The 20,307-nt window shown below is 45.5% G+C and overlaps 1 protein-coding gene across 1 annotated transcript; it reads left to right on the forward strand.

The window, feature by feature from the left end:
• Nucleotides 1–15,379: 15,379 nt before the first annotated feature.
• GADD45A (growth arrest and DNA damage inducible alpha) lies at nucleotides 15,380–18,509 on the forward strand. The gene is made up of 4 exons (XM_090049401.1): nucleotides 15,380–15,563; nucleotides 15,647–15,748; nucleotides 15,828–16,050; nucleotides 17,780–18,509. Exons 1-4 carry the CDS (start codon nucleotides 15,397–15,399, stop codon nucleotides 17,891–17,893), a joined length of 606 nt encoding a protein of 201 aa, XP_089905527.1. The 5' UTR covers nucleotides 15,380–15,396; the 3' UTR covers nucleotides 17,894–18,509.
• Nucleotides 18,510–20,307: the final 1,798 nt, after the last annotated feature.

Raw genomic sequence — 20,307 nt, forward strand, 5'->3', positions numbered from 1 at the left:
TTATTTCCACACCTGAGTGGATGTTCACCCAAGTTAATGTTTGTACACCTGAGTTAATGTTTTTAGCTAAACGTTAAAAAGTCTGCAGCTTCTAATACAGAAATAGAAGCTACATTAAAAGGAGCAGCTAACAGACATTGGAATTGCAAAAGAAAGGATAGCTTGATTAGTGGAACACCACAACCATTAAAAAGGAGAGAGGGTCATTAATACATAAGGAATGAAGAGTTTAGAAGAAATCAAGTAGATATAATGAGCCATGAAGTCAGTTGACTCCTTTACTACTGCCATTGCTAGACAGTTTTAAACTTTGGATGGATCAAGAATCAAAGGGAGGGGGGTGGGACTGCACAGCTCCTGAATTCAACCCTGCCTCCTGAGGACCCACTTTTAGTCGCGACGCTGCCAAGGAATGTGCTGACAATTTTACCTGCTTATACCTTTTACTTATTTATCTCAGGAGCAAACTGTTCACCTACCTGGAGGATGGGTGATTGTCAACTATCGCATGAGAAGGTTTAAAGCAGCATTTCTCAACCCATGGGTCATGACCCCAAAGTGGGTTGCAAGAATATATGAAAGAGTCGCGAACAAACTTTAAAAATGGATTCTCCTTTAAAGGAGAATAACGTGGGAAACCATGGCTTTCCTTTGCAGGCTCCAACTCCAAGAGACTGCTTGGGGCCGTCTGTGCCCCACACAGCCCCCATCCCACCCCACCCCACACCCCCACCCCACATACTGGGGGGCTGGGGCCTGGGGGAAGCAGGTCAGGAGTGAGGGGCACTGGGTTGGGACTGGTCAATATTTACAAATGGGTCCTGGTGCAGAAAAGGTTGAGAACCACTGGTTTAAGGACTAAAGCAGCAATGGAATCAGTGTGAAAGGAAGAGGAGGGGGCTAGATCCTGAAAGAGGGTCATGAGCAAGGAAGTCTGTGCACTAACTCCAAACCTCCACAATCAACTTCTACCAAACTTATAATAAGCAGGACATATGCCAGACACTGCCCTAATCACAGTGCATGGGTGGTACAACCCTGTCCAACACCATTCTTTATCTAGGGCAGGGGTGGGCAATTATTTTGTTTGGAGGGCTGTTTAATGAGTTTTGGTGAGCTGTCGAGGGCCACAGGAGTAGCTCTGCCCCTTGACTGGTGCCCTTCCCCCTGTTCACCATCTTGGGACCCAAAGTCCCACCTCTAACCCCTGCCCCTTGCCCCAGAACTACTCCTTTTGGGAGGAAGAGTTCTGCCATCTTGAAACCAGAAAAACCCCAAATCATATTTAAAAAAAATCAAACATCTACTATAACTTATTTTTATTTAAAAATATCTTTGTCCTGATTTATGTGCATAGTGTATCTAGAGGCACTTGCATAATAGCTCAAAATACAATCCTGCTCTTGTATATTGTGTGTGGGCGGCAAAGGAGTGTATGTGGGGGGTGGCAGTTGTAAAGCATATATATTTGTGGCGGGGTGTGGGAGGGTGGGGGGTATGTGGTTGGGGTGGGGGTGGTGGGGTTATGGGGAGTGCGGTGGGAGTGTGCTGCTGCTCCTGAGCACACACCTGGTTCAGCCTCCTCTCTTGCAGATTTTCTGCCACCAAGGTGCCCTGTTCCTGAGTTTCTGCTGGTGGGTCCTTGTTATAAATTCTGGTTATACATCTGGCACTTCTGATTATGAAAGGCTCCACTTCTCTTTGAGCTTCTGTTTATATATTGCCCATTGTTATACTGAGACATCACTGGAGTCTGAGTTCTGGAAACCAAGCCAGAAGTTCAGACCTGGTCTGTGTGCAGAGTTCTTTCTTCAGTGTGCCCTGCAAGTCAGAATGGAGGATGGCTACCTTTGCACCTCTCAGTGTAGGATGCAACATCTCATAATAAACAGTCAGATACCTGGACAGGAACCAGCTGGAACTGCAGCTCTTTCAGGGTAGTACTAGTTACATCATGATGTTGTGATATGCAGGTTGCACAAGAGGAAATCAGTACAATTATTTCTGAATTTGGGGAATACAGTTTTAGAGGGGATAAATATGAAGAGGTATAACTACCAAGTTCTGAGTCCTCAGCAAAACTCCCCTGTGCCCTGTGGATGCTGAACTCTGGAGAGGGGGATGGGAGAGACTGGGGAGAGAGTATCCCTTCTGGTACTAATTATGCATCCTGGGCTGGTATTCCTGTCATCCCCACCAGTTACACTACTGTATATGATCACACACATTCACAGAGTATTATTCTGATTATAAGATGACTCAGCATATAAATCAACCCCATATTTACAGGTTCAATTTTAGAAAAAGCAACTTTTCCTCTTACTATAAATTCATACCTGCAGATAAAAGTCCTTGAACTGCCACAGGAGAATTGAATTATCAAAGAAAGGATCCAAAGGGTTAAAATGCACTAAAAATACTAAAATAAAAACTATACTGAAAAAAATCTGAATCGGTATTTTTGTTGCATGCACACAAAAAAAGAAAAAGTACAATAATCAAGAGGTCAGGGGAGTAATTATCAGTCAACACCGCAGAGAACGCACATGCAATAGTTGACTCTTTAGGAGGAAAAGTAGACAATCAGAACATGATAGATACACAGGTGTGTGCATGTGTGTGGGGGTTATACACAAACACAGATATGCATACAGCTACACATATACATTCAGTTAACTGACTAAAACAGTATATATTTTCTTGAGAAAGGTGGCTTTGAAGCCCCAGCTGGCAAAACGGCATTGGTGCTACAACTTGCAAGTCTTCCTTGAGAATCCGTGTCAGAACATGTTCCATGGTGCTCTCTTTGTTAGCAGGTCTTGCACTGCTACCCAGACAGTTCAGGAGCTGTAGAAACGTACTTACTTGAAGTGATGATATAAACTGAGAAACAGCAACATAAGAGAAGTCATTTGGGCTTTTTCTTCTCCCCACTCTTTTAGTGAATTTAACATGTGTGAAGAGTGCTAGATGGATAGTTTTGGACCAGGACCCTTGACAAACGGGTACAGCAAAAGCAACATCACTGCACAACATCACTGCACTGCACACTGGAAAAGTGTATATTATCTCTCCTCTAGTTTCTGGCCCGCTCAGACTGGGGTATCAGACTCATCTAGCCCTGCAGGCTGGATGACTGGCCCGCGCACTGGATCTGGCTTCAGGGGCCAGTGTGTAGGCCCAAACAGGACCAGCCCTAGATCCTTCATGCTGTGTTGGTCCTGTGTGGACACCACATGCAGCACGCACGGAGAACTGTGCCATGCACTGTGTACGAGATCGGTTCCATGTGCTGTATGCAATGAACAGAGCCCAGAACAGCACGTGCTACGTGGAGTGAGTAGGGTAGGTCCAAGACCCACAGGCAGCACCTTGGACTGGATGATAGGGTTCATAGGCTGGATCCAGACTATGGGCTATATCTTTGACATACCTGCACTAGAAGATAAAAGACTATTACTGCTACCAGCAATGCAATCCAGCTGGAGTGGTGTACTAGGAGGCACATTTGTGTGCTTTCTTGAGTACTATGTACTTGCCTCTGTTGTGTGATGATGTCAGCCATGCTGCTACTTACTTGAATACCAATTCTTAGTGTGTTGATTTAGTAAGGTGACACTGTGAGAGAAATTTCAGCTGCTTGAAAATAAAATAAAACTGTTGGGACTGTGAAGGGACCCTGTGGAATCTGCTGGCTGGAGTTCACTTTTCAATGGCAACTGCAGTAGTAATTTTCTCACAGATTTAATGGGGAATTCAAATTACAGTTCAGAGCCTGAGACAGCCCTAAATGAGTTTTGCTATTTTTGTCTTCCACTGAGCCTGCTAAATGGTGCAGACAACATACTTCTGCACATTGTTGACTGAAGAACTAAATCCAGGACTTTTACATAGCAACAACATGACAGAGGGGGAAGCTCAGTGAAGCAGTCTAACGATTCTGATAAAATCAACTGCAGCCGGCAGTTTGTGACAGGTTTCCACAACAGCAGGGAGGCAGGGCAAGAGCAGAGTGAGAGGGCTGAGCTCTCACAGTAAGATGGAAACTGGGCCAAATGAGAATGTCAGCAAGAGACTGGAAAAAAGGTGGAGCAGCTGTTAGGAAGGCAACTAAGGACTCCCTGTCCTCTTGTGTGTAAAATCTAAAGAAAAGAAACATTGCTTTTAATAAAGGATCTTCAAGTTAGCTCATAGTCTAAGATTTTTTATTTTTTACAAATTACAGAACCAGAAACATACCTCTCCGCAAAGACACAAATCGAAAACTATGGGCAAAGCTACAGCAGACACTGGTATAGAAAAAGTTATTTTTCAGTGTTAAAAAACATGCTTTTAAAGATGTACAGCCACACTTGGAGTCATTGTTGACTCCAGGATGAACGTGAGCCACCAATGTGAGGAAGCGGTCAGTAAGGCTAACCGCACCTTGTAGTGCATCTACAGATGCATCACAAGGAGGTGAGGGGAAGTGATCCTTCCCCTCTATGCGGCATTGGTCAGGCCACAGTTGGAGTACTGCATCCAGTTCGGGGTGCTGCACTTCATAAAGGATGTGGCTAACCTTGAGAGGGTCCAGAGGAGGTCCACTTGCACGGTCAAGGAGCAGCAGGGCAGGCCCTACAAAGAGAGGGTAAAGGGCCTGAACCTATTCAGCCTCCACAAGAGAAGGCTGAGAGGGGATCTGGTGGCCATTTACAAACTCACCAAGGGGGACTAGCGGGAATAGGGGGAGGCTCTGTTCCCCCTAGCACCACCTGGGGTTACTAGGAATAACAGCCACAAATTGTTAGAAAGAAGGTTCAGGCTGGACATCGGGCAACATGACTTTATGGTTAGGGCTGCCAGGCTCTGGAATGGGCTCCCAAGGGAGGTGGTACTCTCTCCTACCTTGGGGATCTTCAAGGGGAGGCTGGGCAGATATCTGGCTGGGGTGATATGACCTTGGCACCCGTTCCAGCCTGGGGCAGAGGGTTGGACCTGATGATCTGTTTAGGTCCCTTCCGACTCTAAGGACTATGATACTATGATGCACTATATACGCTAGACATGGATGGCGGAAAACAGTGAATAGTTTCTCTTCTTTTTATGGAAGAATCGTGAATGTTCTCAGCAAATAGTTCTTGTTCACTGAAAGCCTGTTGCACAATTAACCAGGTTTGCTGCCATATACAGTTTCCACTATGCTGATCCTATTTCCCAACTGGAAGAGTAATTCTCTATGGCACTGATTCTCAACAAGGATGCCACAGCACCCTGGAGTTCCTTGATAAACTTTCAAGGGTGCTGTGGGATGCTACACAACGTTAGCACTGCTGCGTGTGCAAACATGATTCACAAGATAAAGCCCAAGATTACAAAAAGGAATTCACAGACTGTTAAAACCATTCTGCTCTGTTGTGGTCTTCCAAGCTCTCTGCAACAAAATTTCTCTAGTACTTCTCTGTAGTCAAAAAAGAAGTGAAAGCTAAGAACTGGCATTTTCTAAGGGATGCCTCAAGTTTGTGGAGGGGTGCTTGAATCTATTGAGAGGTGCTTCAGGTCTAAAAAGAATGTGACTTCCAGTGTATGTGCGTGTGTGTGTCAAAAGCACTAATCATAGCATGTTATGGACCAGAAACAAGGCTGTGCACTGTGTAGTGTCTCACTGGGAGGAAAAACTGAGCACACAGTTCCAACTTACCCTTACATGCTTGCAGCCTCTATACACATAGCTGGTGCAGAAGTGTTAGGTCAGAAAGGTCTCTCTCCTACGCATACGCATGCAGTCCAACTTCCAATAAGATTTGCAGTGTGAATGTTCAAATTCCAGATGTAAAATGTGTTCCCTGTGAATATCCCTCAAGTCACTTGAAGAAGCCAATAACCAACTGTTCAAAAATTAATGGAAAAGTATTGTAGAAAGGGCACCAGAAAGATAATTTGTTTAAAATTGCAACCAAAAACACTTGAAATGGTTTTGCTCTATTTGCTCACCTCTAGCATATGCAGTTGCCATTTCCCTGAAGATGCGTGTGCTCTTATGTACCTTCTCTCCTTGACATTATATTTTTCTGGGAGTTCCAAAACTCCACAATATGCCAGGCTGGCTCCGAGTCAGCAAAGCACTTATGCACATGCTTAAACATAGCAACATACCATGGTATTGGGTCTGTGTCCCATTAGCATGTTAGCACTCCTTTTCACTGTACAGCCATGGCCTGACCAACTTTTAGCATATTAATTTAGCTAGCTATGCAGTTAAAAAACAGCTATACAATTTTAACCGGAATGACGATTGTGCATTTGTGGGTTTTATAAATTAACGTGCTAAAAGTTGGTTGGGCCATGGCCCGGGTGGGCCACCCTGTTCCGCAGACTATACTTGTCTCTCCTTGGCTACTTCTCATTGCAGCAAGATCATGTAAACAGGGAGGGACCATTCATGTTGTCCCATGTAGAGGAGGGCGAGTCCTCATCTTTGCCCAAAACAGAGCTGTAGACGTAGCCTCGGTATCCCTTCTGTAGCTGTACAACAAGGACATTAATATGATTGGCTTACCTCACATGGGCGTTGTGAGGATTATTTCATTAATGTCTGTAAAAGGCTAATTATTGCTATTACTATTTCAGCAGAGTGGTCTTGCCAGGTTAAGGCTCAGCCACATTAGTGGGGCAGTCTGAGGAAGCTTGTACTGCCAGTGTTGTACGTGCACTTTCGGATGCACAAAGAGCTTAAGACTTTAGAGCTGTTCATCCAGCACCTCTCAAGAACATTACAGTAATTTAAAATAAAAGAGCCTTTTGGCTACTTAAGAAGGGTCCCTAAGATGATCAGTTGGTAGGATACAGAGGGCAGAGTATCACAAATACAACCTCATCCTGCCAGGCTTCAGCCAACTGTCATCAGAAGACTTTAAGCCCCATCTGGAATCGTGCCTAGTGGAACTCCTCTACAAGGGGCATGTGTGAAGAAATACTTGAGCAGCTGTGTCTGAGGCTAATTGTGGTTCCTTGATGGAGCTATGAGGAAGACCCATGAAGGAGGGAATTAAAAGCATCAACCTGGCAGATTATGAAAGTAAGGATTAAAGTTCAGAGGTTTATGAGAGACTAAAATGCCCTCAGCACTTTTTGGCAGGTGATGAAAGGCAGATTTAGTGACAGCTGCCAGATGGGAATCTACGAAAGGACAACTGTGATTCCATATCCATCTCAAGCTCTGAATTTTCAAATGCAACACGGTGGGGCAAGTGGGAGAGCGTGACTCACATAGCACATCCGGCCAACTAGGACCACATCAACTTTACCAGATTTGAGCCAGAAGCAATTCTGAAACATTGCACTCTGATATAAAAACAGCACGGAGGCTACACTTTTGCCCTTTCCCTCGCCACTCCTGTGAAGACGTGCTGCTAAGTCTGGGTACAGACAGAAGAGCAGCTCCCTGTCACAACTCACAGTGCTTTGCAGGAAGTGCTGTGTGTTGCACCGATCTCCCCCGCCCCGATCTGACAGAAGTTCACTGTTGGATCTGGGAGTTGGGGATTCGAGCTGTTTGCTGCCAGCCTGCAGCCCAGTCTCCACAGCAATGTTACTCCTCCCACCCAGCCCCATACTGTTTTCAGAATGGGAGATGGGAAAGAGAGCAGAGAAAGTGCATTCTTGGACCTCCCAAGCCAGTACTGGAGGGTAGGGTGAGCCTCCCCACTTCAGGGGGCTCCAATCCACCCACCCCACCCTCCAGTGCTGGCTGAAAAAACCCAGACCACATTCCCTCTGCTCACTTTCCCCCTCTCATTCTGAAAACTGTGACAGGTTGAGAGTTTTAGACACAAGTTACAGAATAGGCTCCATTTTGGAGCCTGTTCATCTGTACCCTTATGCAATGAGGTTTCAGATTTTCATGGGATAGGGCCTTTTAAAGTTATCTGCAGCCATGCATGGCTGTAGACCACTTTCTGGAGCCAGATCAGGTGAACATTATCACTTCCATCTGCGCCCTCTATATGTTGGCACAAAACAGTGGAATCCCAAAATAACTGAAAGACACTGAAGGAGAAAAGGGATAAACTTGGTAATGACTGAACCTCTTGGTCTTTCAATGTGCCTGCAGTGGTTAAGGACCCAATGATTTATTGCATGAAGCACTACTGTCAACTTACAGATAGATAAACTTGGAATTTCCATTCTGTGAGACATCCCAACATCTCAGAATTGCCCTTTGTCCTGATTCAGAGCAAAAATGTCAATATTTTGTCATTTCCCACAGAAGGAATTTTCTTTAAAAATGTGTTCCTGAATGGTTGTTCATTTAAATGTTATCATGTGCTATATTATAATAACAAGTAACATTGACATAAAACTAGGATTTTCATGGAAAAAATGTGTCAATCTTAACAAACAAAATGTTGAAAATTTTCCACTAAAAATTTAGACCAAAAAATCAGTATATTTCCATTAAATGTTTCAATTTCATTGCATCGGCATCTTCTGATTGTTCAGAAACCCTTTTTGACTCATTCCAGTCACAGCTAATAATACATGATAGGCTAAGATGATCCCACCTATTTCAAGTTATTTGCAATCTTATTAAAGAATGTCCTTGTGCTTTGTCTACGTGTAAAACAAAGAAGGAATTTTCATGCAAGCAAAGGTAGCTGAGATACATTATTACTCCTTTTACTATAACCTTACTCACAAGCCAGCCAGGTCTGAAATGAGATTAGTCTGTCCAAGTGAGTAGAGAATAGGGAATGCAAACAGTGCATCTAAACACAACATTCCCCATTCTCCAAGGGCAAATTAATTACCCTGGCCAATATTTGACCCATGATTAAAAACCTTTGAGTAAGCAACTCTGCTGACTATGAGTCCATTTGAAAGGGTCAGGGGTGCATCTGCTTTACCGCTTCAGCTAAATCTGTTTTGGAAATCAACGCCAGAGGATGATAATTAATCTGTGTGGCAATAAGACCTCTTTGGGGGTTTATCCGTGTACAGAAACATGAAGGAAATTTTCCTGGGACTGAAAATCTTTTAAGAAATAAACATGTTTACCACTGAACGGGTTTCTAGTGCCCTAGTTTTGTGGGGCTGCTGACACCATTTAACTTTAAGCCAGCTTTAGCTCTGTGAGCAATCACAGATGGAGTTGCACTGACACTTTGTCTGCAACATATAAACCTGATATATTGTGATGAAGTCTAAGATTTTAGTTGCTAGGGATAAATAGAGACATGGCAAATTAACCAAACTTAATTCAGATGGTTATCAAACAATGGTTCCACCTGTTTTGCTGCTGTCTAGCCATCTGCCACCCTTCTACCTGCTGCAAAAGAAGCTTTTCCATTTTCAGCCTTTGTGATGTATTTTCTTATGTCATGTGTTGTCAACTCACATCTCATCATTTCTAAGGTAGAAAACAACAATATGCAGTCTGAGCTAACCTAATGAAAGGAGCCTATAACAATTAAACAGTTTTCCTTGCCATGTCAGAAGTCACTAAGGAGCCACAAAAGTACTTTTTTGATTACCACTTCACACTGTGCAAGGGCAAATAGTTTCATACCTACAGCTTACTAAATGATTCTTAAATAAAAGAATCTGTGTACAGCATACAGAACAAATACCAACTTTGCTCACTTTCATGCTTCACGTTATGACTTCAGAGGGTTTCAGTAATGCATCACGCTAGATTGACTTGAATAATACAGCTTAAATTAGCTCAGTTTTGAAACATTACGTGGCCATTTAGAAGGAACAGAAAAAAAGCCCAAAATAATAAGGCATATTAAACAAAATTGCCAAGAGTTTTTAATAGATTTTTCAGGGCTAGATTCTCAACTGTTATCAATCAGTGTAGTCTGCTAAATCCACAGGGCTTTGCTTGCTTACACCAGCTAAGGATCTCTCCCTTTGTCTCTGCAAAGGTTCTTGACCATAATCACACGGTGAATGCAGGTTGTCTAGAAAAGGGAGGATTGCTTCTTTGTGCAACAGCTGAGAAAGCATGATCTTTGACACAGTTCTGATTATAACAAACCCTCCCCTGTAGCTCTTCCAGAGTGAAGTGGAACATATGGCAGCAGAAGTCAAAGAGACACAGAAAGCAAATGACTGTGCTTACAAATCCTTTGAGGTGATCTGCAGAATTTGAAAACACAGTTTAGCACAATGTGGGAAGCCAGCACTGTTACCAAAGGGAAGAATATATCGTAATGCCTGGCCAAATACTAGGCTGGAAGGTGCAAAAGAGGATGAATTGTTTTCTCCAGGAAATTAAGTTTTATATAGATCAGTATCAGACAAAACAGTTTGCTCAAGCTCAGCTCCTGGCTTCTAGGCAGCTAGGTACGGGAATAGAAAAGATAAAGATTTGTTCCGTTGCAGAGGGTGATGGGGAGTCTTTCTTGCACAAACACGCCTACCCATCATCTCCTGGCCATGACACAGAATTTCAGTAGAAAGCATATGCTTTAACCACCCCTCAGTAAATCAGCCACAAAATGAAGCCCAGGCTACTGGGGGGGTTGAAGAAGGTTGCAGCACATGCATTTTCTGGCCACGCCCCAATTTCAGACATTTTCATCAGACTTTGCACATACCATAGAACTTGATAAAAAGTCATGCTCCAATTTGTAGCTGATCCAGATCAGTGCAGCTCCATTGATTTCACAATACTGTCTTCTAGGAAATACACCCAAACCTGCAAAATAGCAGGAAAAGTATTTGTTAAAACAATTATCCCAAGCTACAAAGACTAAAAGTGACAGGAAAATGATCATTTGGCTAAAAAGGACACAAGAAACAGGGGAGATGGAACAAGATCACTTGCCAGTTCTGAGACTAGTTCTGGGCGTTGCACTTCAGCTAACACATGGGAAACAAAGACAAACAGGAATGTCCCAGGGCTAGAGCTACTCTGTACTGCAACTGTAAAGGTTTCAGTCACTGAATACGTAATACCCCCAAAGCAACCTGAATAAATGCTGCAAAAAATGCTCATGTACCTACCTGTGCATATAATTTTAGGCTAACCCTCACCTAGCTGCATATAGGAAGGAGGTACTAAATATATATATATATATATATATATATATATCCAATGGCTGCACACAACACCTGTACATATATTTGTGTAAAACAAAAGCCCTGTGTACTGGCCTGTTGTGCACTATTGTGCCAAACATTTATACATATACTTCACCTTTGGACTTACCTAGGAATAGCTCTACAACATACACGTGAACAGCTAAATAAAAAGGCTTAATATAGTCTCATTCAAAAGTGGCTTAAAGCCAGATTTGCCTCTTCCCTGTCCTATCCCTCCCTTATAGCTCAACAGGACAGAGTCTGAGGACCCAACCTTATATTTCTCCTCCTATAGGTATGTCTGTGCTGTAATGACTGCAGCTGGTGTAGCTGTATCTGAGCATCCTTTATTCTAGCTAGCTCAGGTACTATTAAGGGCAGAGAGGGAGATGGTAGGATGAAGCTCAGCACAAGCTAAGCCCCTTAGTATTTACATAGATTCTCCGGCAGGCTGACTGAGCTCTGTGCTAGCGCAACTGTTCTGCTTGCTCGGGCATATGTACATGAGCTGTAGGTCTGCGGATGTAGCATAGACATCCTGTGCCTCAGATAAGCTAGGGGCAAAGTGCATAAAAACATAGGAAAGAAATTTTAATTGTATGAGCTAAAGAAACCCAAATAAATGGTATTTCTCTTGAGGAGAGGGTCTCTGCTGCAAGATCCCACCTGAAAGGCTCACATGCAACAAGCTGCCTGGAATTGTTAGAGAATGGATTCTCTCTCACAGGCTTGGACCCGGGTATCTAGGTTGCAAACCCAAGAGTCTGTCTCTGCTGAGTGGACATACCCTGAATCCTGGGCTTTTAGAACACACCCTCCACCAGCTATGAGCTAGTGTGTCACATGCAATTATTACAACATAGAGAAATATTTTTTGTGAAGGGCAAGGACCTGCAGGACAGAGTTCAGCAATGGCAAAGATGATGCAATTAGCAAGCGTATGAATCTGGAAACATGTCTTAGTAAATGTTCCATGATCAAGAAACTTAGCTTCCTAAAAACAACCCAAGCTTACTCTAAAACTCTTGGTGTCAAAGACTCCCATGCTCCTGAAAGCATTATGAGGAGGATGTTTCCTAATCCCAGCACTTGGAAGCCCTGAAACTCAGAAGGCCTTGGATGCTGCGGGCCACGTTGTGCAAGTCAGGATATCTGATACCTGCTGCACATGCCTCTCCACCCACCTTCTTCACTTCCTTCTTGGCACCTCACTAGCATAAGCAGCTGAAAGAGCTGCACAATTATCAATTGTAAAAGGCTTTTTTAAAAACAAATAAAGCTGAGCATTGGGGTTTTTTTACCAGCTACTTATTGAAAGCCACAGATGAAACTATTATGTTATTACAGTGTCTTTTGTTTTCATTGCTGTCAGCTTTCAAGATCCTACTATGAATCTAGCTTTTGTCCAGCTGCTGGAGGTTTTCAATTAAAAAAACCCTAAATAAGTATCTGCTACTGAGGACTGCTGAGAAAAACTGAAAACATTCTATGATTGTAGCCTAAAGTCTACAGCAAGGGTCAGCAACCCCTGGCACGCGTGCTGAGCATGGCACGCAAGGCCATTTTGCTTGGCGCACCACTACCAGCCTGGGCTCTAAGCAGCTGCTGCCAGCCACAGAGCCCAGGCTGCTCCCAGCAGGTGGCTGGGAGGCTGCAAGCCCTGCTGCAAGCAGATGGGCTCCGTGGACCGGCTGCAGCTGGAAGGCTGCAAACAGGTGCTCTGTCCAGCATGTCGGCACTCCGGCACCTTCCAAGGTAGACGTTGTGGTTTTTTTCGGCACTCTGGCCAAAAAATGTTGCCTACCGCTGGTCTACAGTCTTGGAAACCAGAAGGCAGAGAAAACAAACCCACATTGATTACTTTAAAAAAATCATTAAAAGTACAACTCTTGAATGCGTGGGGTTGCAATACTACACTTACACCATTTAGCTTCAGAAGGGAATTCACAATCACTGAGACAAAGTTTGTCCTCCATGACATAAGCATAAATGTAGAGTGACTCCAGTTACTCCTGTACTAGGCATATCTGTGATTAAAGCACCCTACAGATCTCCCCAGTTTCGCAATGAAATAGAGCTGTCCTGCATTTCACTGTCTTTCCTTTCAGGCACAAATTCCCACTTGTCCCACCCCACATTGCAAGGTCACTTTTTATCTTAGTAAATTATTGACATAAGGAATTCTGACTTAGGCAACATAAATGATAGAAATTTTATACCTGTGCTGAAGCAGGGACACCCACATGTATATCAGAGAGATATACTGGCAAATTGACAGTGGGCCAAGAGCTGGTTCTAACTTGTGTGTGGAGTTTAAGTCCCTCAAATGCAAGACTTAAAATGATGTGCAGTTTATTTCTTCCTACCAGAGCTGCCCATTGCATGACATGGCTGTTCATGGGGCACTGAAACGCATCTCTGCTTTCCCCTTGACAGGAGAAAGAGAGGTGAATTCAACCGACAGGCTGTTGCAGTTTCACTCCTAAGGAAGAATAAATTCAGGCAAAGCTGAAGCCAACATGCTTTTATATTTCCAGCAGGGGAGTTCTTTTTTAAACAGGTCTCGCCCTGAGCACATGACTTAAATGTCATCTCGCAGATTTATCTCTGGACTCCCCCATGCCCTTCTGCTTTAGGCTAGGTACAAAGATTTCTGCCATTTCCGTTTCATGAATCAGCACTTACGTCATGAATTTGCTATAACAAATGTGAGGTGGCAGCTTTGTCTGGTGAACTGGTGTCTACAATGAGGGAGAGCTGAAAGCTTTGCTTCAGTGGGAACGGTTTACAGTGACCCGATGCATTTAATGCAGGAGTTTGATTTCTTTTTCTTAGTTCCTAGCTATTGCTTTACATTTGGTTACACCCTACATGAGGGAGACAAGACTTGCAAAGTGCTCGCTGGGTGTGGAGATGCTAGAGCTCTTCCATGCACCATCTTCCAGGGTAGAGAGCAGTGCTTACGCACCCCAGTGTTCACTTCAATTCTGCCCCCTGGGCTTGCCCTTTGCATTCCCAATTTTGTTTTCTCTTTTAGGCTTTAATCTCTTCTAATTTATTCTCCCTTCCCTTGGCCCAAGTGTATTCCTCATTACTTCTGCCTTATTCCCCTGAGTCCTTTGCCCCTTGCTTCTCTTCCTCCAAGAGAAAGAAATGCTGCCAGTGCCCGCCATCTCTTCACACCCCCTCAGGCCTCTCAGTCTTCTCCCATCCCCAGTGTCTTTTTCTTGCCCTGCCTCATTTCAGGGTGGCCAAAGGACAAGGGGCACATCCTGCTGGGGGAATGAGGTCCTGGGAACGGGACTGGAAAGAAGGAACCTAGAAAGGGGGTCGAGGTCCAGAATTTGGCTGGCCATTGGAAGTGCAGGAGGAGACCCCACAATGGAGTGGCAAAAGGGGGTCAGGACTGGAGCTGCTGCAGAGCAGGCAGGGAATGACACTAGGCAGCGTGCAGCCAAGTGCTGTAGGGCCGCAGCTGCTAGTCAGCTTGTGCACAGATCCATGGAGGTAATCATAGCCCCCAATTTTCAGCAGAACCTGGGGCTGACCCAGCCTGAACACAGCAGGCCCTATAAAACTGGAAGATCCCCAGTAACCCAGGCGCTACACTCGCCCATCTGTAACCCTACTGCTGCCAGCAAAGGACGAACGTGCGAGATGTTGCACAGGCTGATCCGGATTAGTGCTGCAGCGCTCAGCATTTGCAGGCCTAGCTAACTGGGGGCTGATCTGAGGGGTGCAGGGCCAGCTGCCATTTGCTGTACTTCATCCCGCTGACTTCAGCTCAGCCACCACTTTCCCTCGGCGATGCATCCGGCCACACGTTCCTAGTAATTTCTGCTTCGCCGCTACTTTTCTGTCTGTAAGAAGTGACAGCTGAGACCCGATTTCCATTTGGACCGGATCTGAAGGGTAGCACTTCAGGCAAGAGGACCCTGGGGGTGTGGTCGCCCCCCACTCTGCCTCCTTCAGGGTCCGCTTTGCTCGGAGCAAGGTCCCTGCACCCAGCAGATGTTTTCTGAGGGGAAGGCGAGGCTGCCTGCCAGTGGTGCTGAGCACCTTTGAGGCAAGCGGAGCTGGGAGCGCTCAGCCCCTCTGCAAGCCAGGCGAGCCCCTCCCCACAAAACGGTAAGGCGGGGCCCCGCTGCAACCCTCAGCGCCGGGGCGCGCGTGATTGACAGCTCCCCCACCCCACGGGCCTCCCAGCCGTCCAATCAGCAAGCAGAGAACGAAAGAAAAAAAGAAAAAGACCAACCCCCCCCTCCCCCCGCAGTGGCCGAGGCCGCACAGGGTCAAGTCGAACGCAGGACAGATTTGCATGGCCCAATGGGGCGGCCGCATGCAAATGAGGGAGGAGGCGGTTGGCTGGGTGTTGGCAGGAGAAGTCCCGCGGGCCGCCCCGCTCCCTCAGAGCCGGCGCTGCGGCGCGAGGGCTGCGCGAGGCGCGACATGACGCTGGAGGAGCCGGACGGACCGCGCCGCAGCCGGGCCAGGTAGTGGGGCGCGGGGCGCGCGGGGGGGGCGGGTTCGAGTCCCGGCGACGCCGGCTCTGATGGCGCTGGCGCTGCCCCCTCAGGATGGAGACGGCGGGCTCGGCGCTGCAGGAGGTGCTGAGCAAGGCGCTGAGCCAGCGGAGCGTCACCGTCGGCGTCTACGAGGCGGCCAAGCTGCTCAACGTGTGAGTGCCCTGCCCCCTCTCCCCCCCGCACCCCCTTGTCCCTGGCCGGCGGCGCGGGCTGAGCGCGGTCTCCCCGCAGGGACGCGGAGCGCGTGGTGCTCTGCCTGCTGGCCGCCGACGAGGAGGACGCGCGGGACGTGGCGCTGCAGATCCACTTCACGCTGCTGCAGGCCTTCTGCTGCGAGAACGACATCAGCATCCTGCGCGTCAGCAACCCCGCGCGCCTGGCCGAGCTGCTGCGCCTGCCGGCGCCCGGCGCCGGGGCGGACCCGCCCGCGGACCTGCACTGCGTGCTCGTCACGGTAAGGGAAGGGAAGGGGCTCCACCAGGGGGGCGGGGCGCGGGGGCCCGTGTGCCCGCCCTGACCCGCACCATGCGGGGCCTGAGCCTATGTGTGTCTGCCTGGTTAGTCCACAAGGCGTGCCTGCTGTGTCTACCTGGCTCACCTGCAAAGTGTGCGTCAGTCTACCTGGTTAGCCTGCAAGGTGCACACATGTGTAGAATAACCAGGTAGATGTGTGCATATACAGACTAACTGGGTAGACTCACATGCTCACCTTGCAAGGCATGTGTGTGCACACGTCTACCTGGTTAGTTAGCAAGGTGACAGTTTCCCCTGCCTCTGCCAACCCTCTGGGTAGCCACCCAAGTGAGTGCCCTCTCCAGCTGGCAGCAGAAATACAGGAGACTTGGTAGCACAGAGATGACTTGCTGCTTCAGCAGGAGGCCCAGCCCCACTCTTCACCTGAGCACAGCTGGGTTTGCCTTCAATGCAACCTTCAGATTGGGTTTCCAACAGGCTCCAGACTTTAGGGGTTTCAGCTCTGCCCACTTTAAACTTGGATCTGAGTTTGGATTTGCAGCTGGGATTTTGGATCAGGCCCCTTTGCACTTAGGACTGAGGTGCCCTTTCCTCTACTTATGCTATTTCCTGTACCAAGGACTTGCATCAGAGCTGATCCTGACTTGATTATAGAGATTTTTCCCACTTCTGTGGACATGTTCAAACATGTTAGATCCTGTCAGCAGCAGGAATGAGCCCTGTGAGTCACCTTGTTACGGCAGCTGGGGTATTTATATTTATCTTTCCTCGTTACTGGATTAGATAAGCAGGTTGGATTGCTTTTGGCAGAAAATGTTAGGCCAGGAGGAACTTTCTTTAAAGGTTCTGGGGAGGTTTTCTTTAAAGGTTCTAAATGATGTGATTATAAAATAGCTTGACTTGAAGTACTATTAAGTGAAAGCTAGTTGTAGACCAAAACAGGGGCATTGCTCCAATTCTGTTGGGATGGGGTAAAATATTTAAAGTTCCTATTTTGAAATTTCTTCTTAAGGAAAAGAAAGCAAGCTCTAAAGAGTCCTGTTCCAGCCAAACTACATCTCAAACAAGCAGACAAAGCAGTGAATGTTCCTTTAAAAGTTCTTGACCTGCAGAGGGAGACAGTTTTAGATGCAATGCTTGAAAACTGTGCATCACACCTAAAGGAAGCTGGTAGCTGTACTCTTTCTACAATAGTCTGAGATTGATATTGCAACATTCATTGAAATCAGCAGGAGTTTTGTACAAAAAGATATGGCAGTCAATAACCCATGACATACACTTCACACACAACCTGCTCTCTTAACTGAAATGCAAGATGGTATTTGTGTGCACATATGAGAGAAGCCCTATAATGAATAGACAATAGAATTAAAACAGAACTTAAAGACACAAGAAAGAAGGCAGCATCTACCACAAGAGTTTAAAATACTCTGACCCTCAACCACAGCTATATCATGAAACCCTTAAAATCCTTACTCAGGTTTTAAATACTATATTCCTGCATACAGAGAGGACTGCAAGAAACCTGTAAAAGGCTTGAGGAGACTTCACCTGTTACAAACTAAAATGAATTCAAGGAAAGAGGGTAGTTGTATGATTGGATGTGAATAGTTGCATTACAATAGCGCTCTTTATTTAATTATTTTTGCACTAATCCTTTGAAACCAGTCACCATTTTTTTGTTTTAAAATCAACTCTGTCTTTTCCAGAACCCCTATGCTTCTCAGTGGAAGGATCCAGCACTGAGTCAGCTAATGTGCTTTTGCCGTGAAAGTCGCTACATGGATCAGTGGGTTCCAGTGGTTAATCTCCCTGAGCGGTGATGGCATTTGGATGTAAACAAAACTGAACAAAATTGCACTGAAGTTCTAAAATACTTTAGCAGTTGCTCAGGAAGTAACTCCCTACCCTGACACAAGGATTACAAAAAACAAAACAAACTGATGTCAAGTAGGTTAGACTGAAGTTGAACTACACGTTGTGTGGGACAGAAGAAGTGGCCTCTGCAGTTGAAAAGTGATGGGAGAAGAAGTGGCAGCTGAAAGCATATTAAACAAGCGTCATAAAAAAACTAAAAATTGCAAGAAGATGTAAGGTGCTGTATGCTTGAGTTACTTGCAGACTATGCCAAATACCTTTTGAGTTTCAAGAGTGCAACTTGTAGTTTCTCATTCAAAACACCTTTAGTGTGCAAGAGCAAAAAGGTTTAATCAAAACATTTAAAACCATTTTATCGTATTTTGGAATGTTGATTTTCAAGGTTTTTATTCTAAGATCTACTAAGTTATTTTATGATATTGATGGAGGATTTATTTATGCTATGAACTTCAGAACTGGAATACCCTTAAACAGTTGGTCTACAACTCCACCCCTTGTTTTAATAAAATATAACTGTTTGAAACTAGATGGTGTTTCTTTTACTGGAATAAAATTAAAAACCTGGAACTCCTAGTGTTAAGTTCTATTTTCTTGGCAGATTCAATACTCTGCAATGTTGTGGGACTTTTATGGGCAAAATGGATATGGAGGGAGGTTCAAAACTCAAGCTTTAATAAGTTACACCTTTTTACAGATGTAAAAAGTACATGAGGCTTCTCAGTACGGGGTCTTCCAGAACACCAAAATGTGCTAAGTACTTTGTGGTACAGAACTGACAGGCTTAGGGAGGTGGCATTTTCAAAAGTACTTACGTTATTTGGAAGCCTCAGCCCTATTGAAAATTAATGGGATTTACACACATCTGAAAATTTTTCAAAGGTTCTTACTCTGACAATCTAATCTGAGGCTTTGATCCTCTTTATCTGATGCAATATCCAAACTAATTACTTGCAAATACTTATGCCCAGGCTTTCTTTTGATCAGATTTACTCCTTGAAGTGAAAAAATACAGCAAGGAATAGTGCTTAGACTGAAGTGCTCATTGATACGTAAGCAAAGGTTCCTCTCTGTAAGAAAATTTCAGTCCTTGAGGAAAAAAGACCCTACAGACCCTAAAGATGAACAGTGTCACCAGCACCTTTTTATGACAAAACACTTCAGTATTTCTTCTTTTTCATTCTTCTGCTGGCACAATCTGGAGGAGCCTTCCAGGTACTAGACTGTCGTCTTTCTCAAAACAGTTTTAGAATCTCCTCTGTCTCCATTTACAGGGCTAGTGGTTGGCTTCCCCTCCACTCTGCATTCGCCCTTTGGCACTTTGTGATCTAAGGCAGTGTTTCTCAACCCTGATGACCCAACAGTGGGTAGCAAGAATATATAAAAGAGTCACAAACAAACTTTAAGAATGCATTGATTCTCCTTTAAAGAAGAAACACATTTTGCTGGCTGGCAGAGTTCCAGCCTGCAAGGGGCTGGTTGGGCCCCCCTTGCCCCACACACTGGGGAGCTTGGGGGTTGGGGAGGCACTGGGGAGCTCCAGCCCAGCCCTGTCCAACCATACAGCAGCCATGGCAGTATCTCCTGTTTCCCAGAGCTGCAGCTGCTGCAACCCCTGCTGTCATTTAGACCCAGCCTACATGTGGGGACCTACAGAAAGGTCTGGCTCAATGCTACTGCCCTGGTTTAGAGGTTTCAAAGGCAGACGGAGTTGTCCACAGTAATCAAGAGAAGACCAGGCATGGGAAACCTGGGGAAACTTAGGAGAGAAAGGTTGAAGTCTCTGTTTTGGCCACAGTGAGCTTAAGCTGATGGCTGCTCATCCAGAAGAGGAAGTCAGAGAAAAGCTGAGGTTTTAGTTTGGATAGAAGACAGGTCTGGAGTCATGAGGTAGGTATGTGAGTTGTCAGCCTAGAGCTGGTAATTAAAATTGTGTTCATGGAGGAGATTACTGGAGAACAGATGTAGAAGGAGAAGAGAAATTTATGAAGAACAGAGCCTACTGGATGCACCTCCAGAAAGCTGAAGAGATGAGGATCTTGCAAAACACATATTGAAGCAGTGATTGGAAAGCCAGAAGAAGAACCACCAGGGAGGACAAGATTGCATGAAGTGCACATGTGTGTAAAAGGCAGCTGACAGGTTGAGGAAAAGGATGGAGTCGTGGTTCTGACCTTTGACCAGGAAGATGTCACAAGAGGCTTTGACAAAAGCAGTTCCAACTGAGTGCAGATGGCAGCTGCTGGTTTGGGGGTAGGGCTGATCTAGGATGGATTTGGAATTGGGGAATTCCAGACAGCAATTCTAGACCTCCACCAATGAGCACTGAGATGCAAGAGAGAGGAGACATGGTGGGAGGTGA

Source organism: Crocodylus siamensis, chromosome 5 (assembly GCF_052110815.1).
Source record: "Crocodylus siamensis isolate JL-2025a chromosome 5, ASM5211081v1, whole genome shotgun sequence".
Taxonomy (NCBI): Eukaryota; Metazoa; Chordata; order Crocodylia; family Crocodylidae; genus Crocodylus; species Crocodylus siamensis.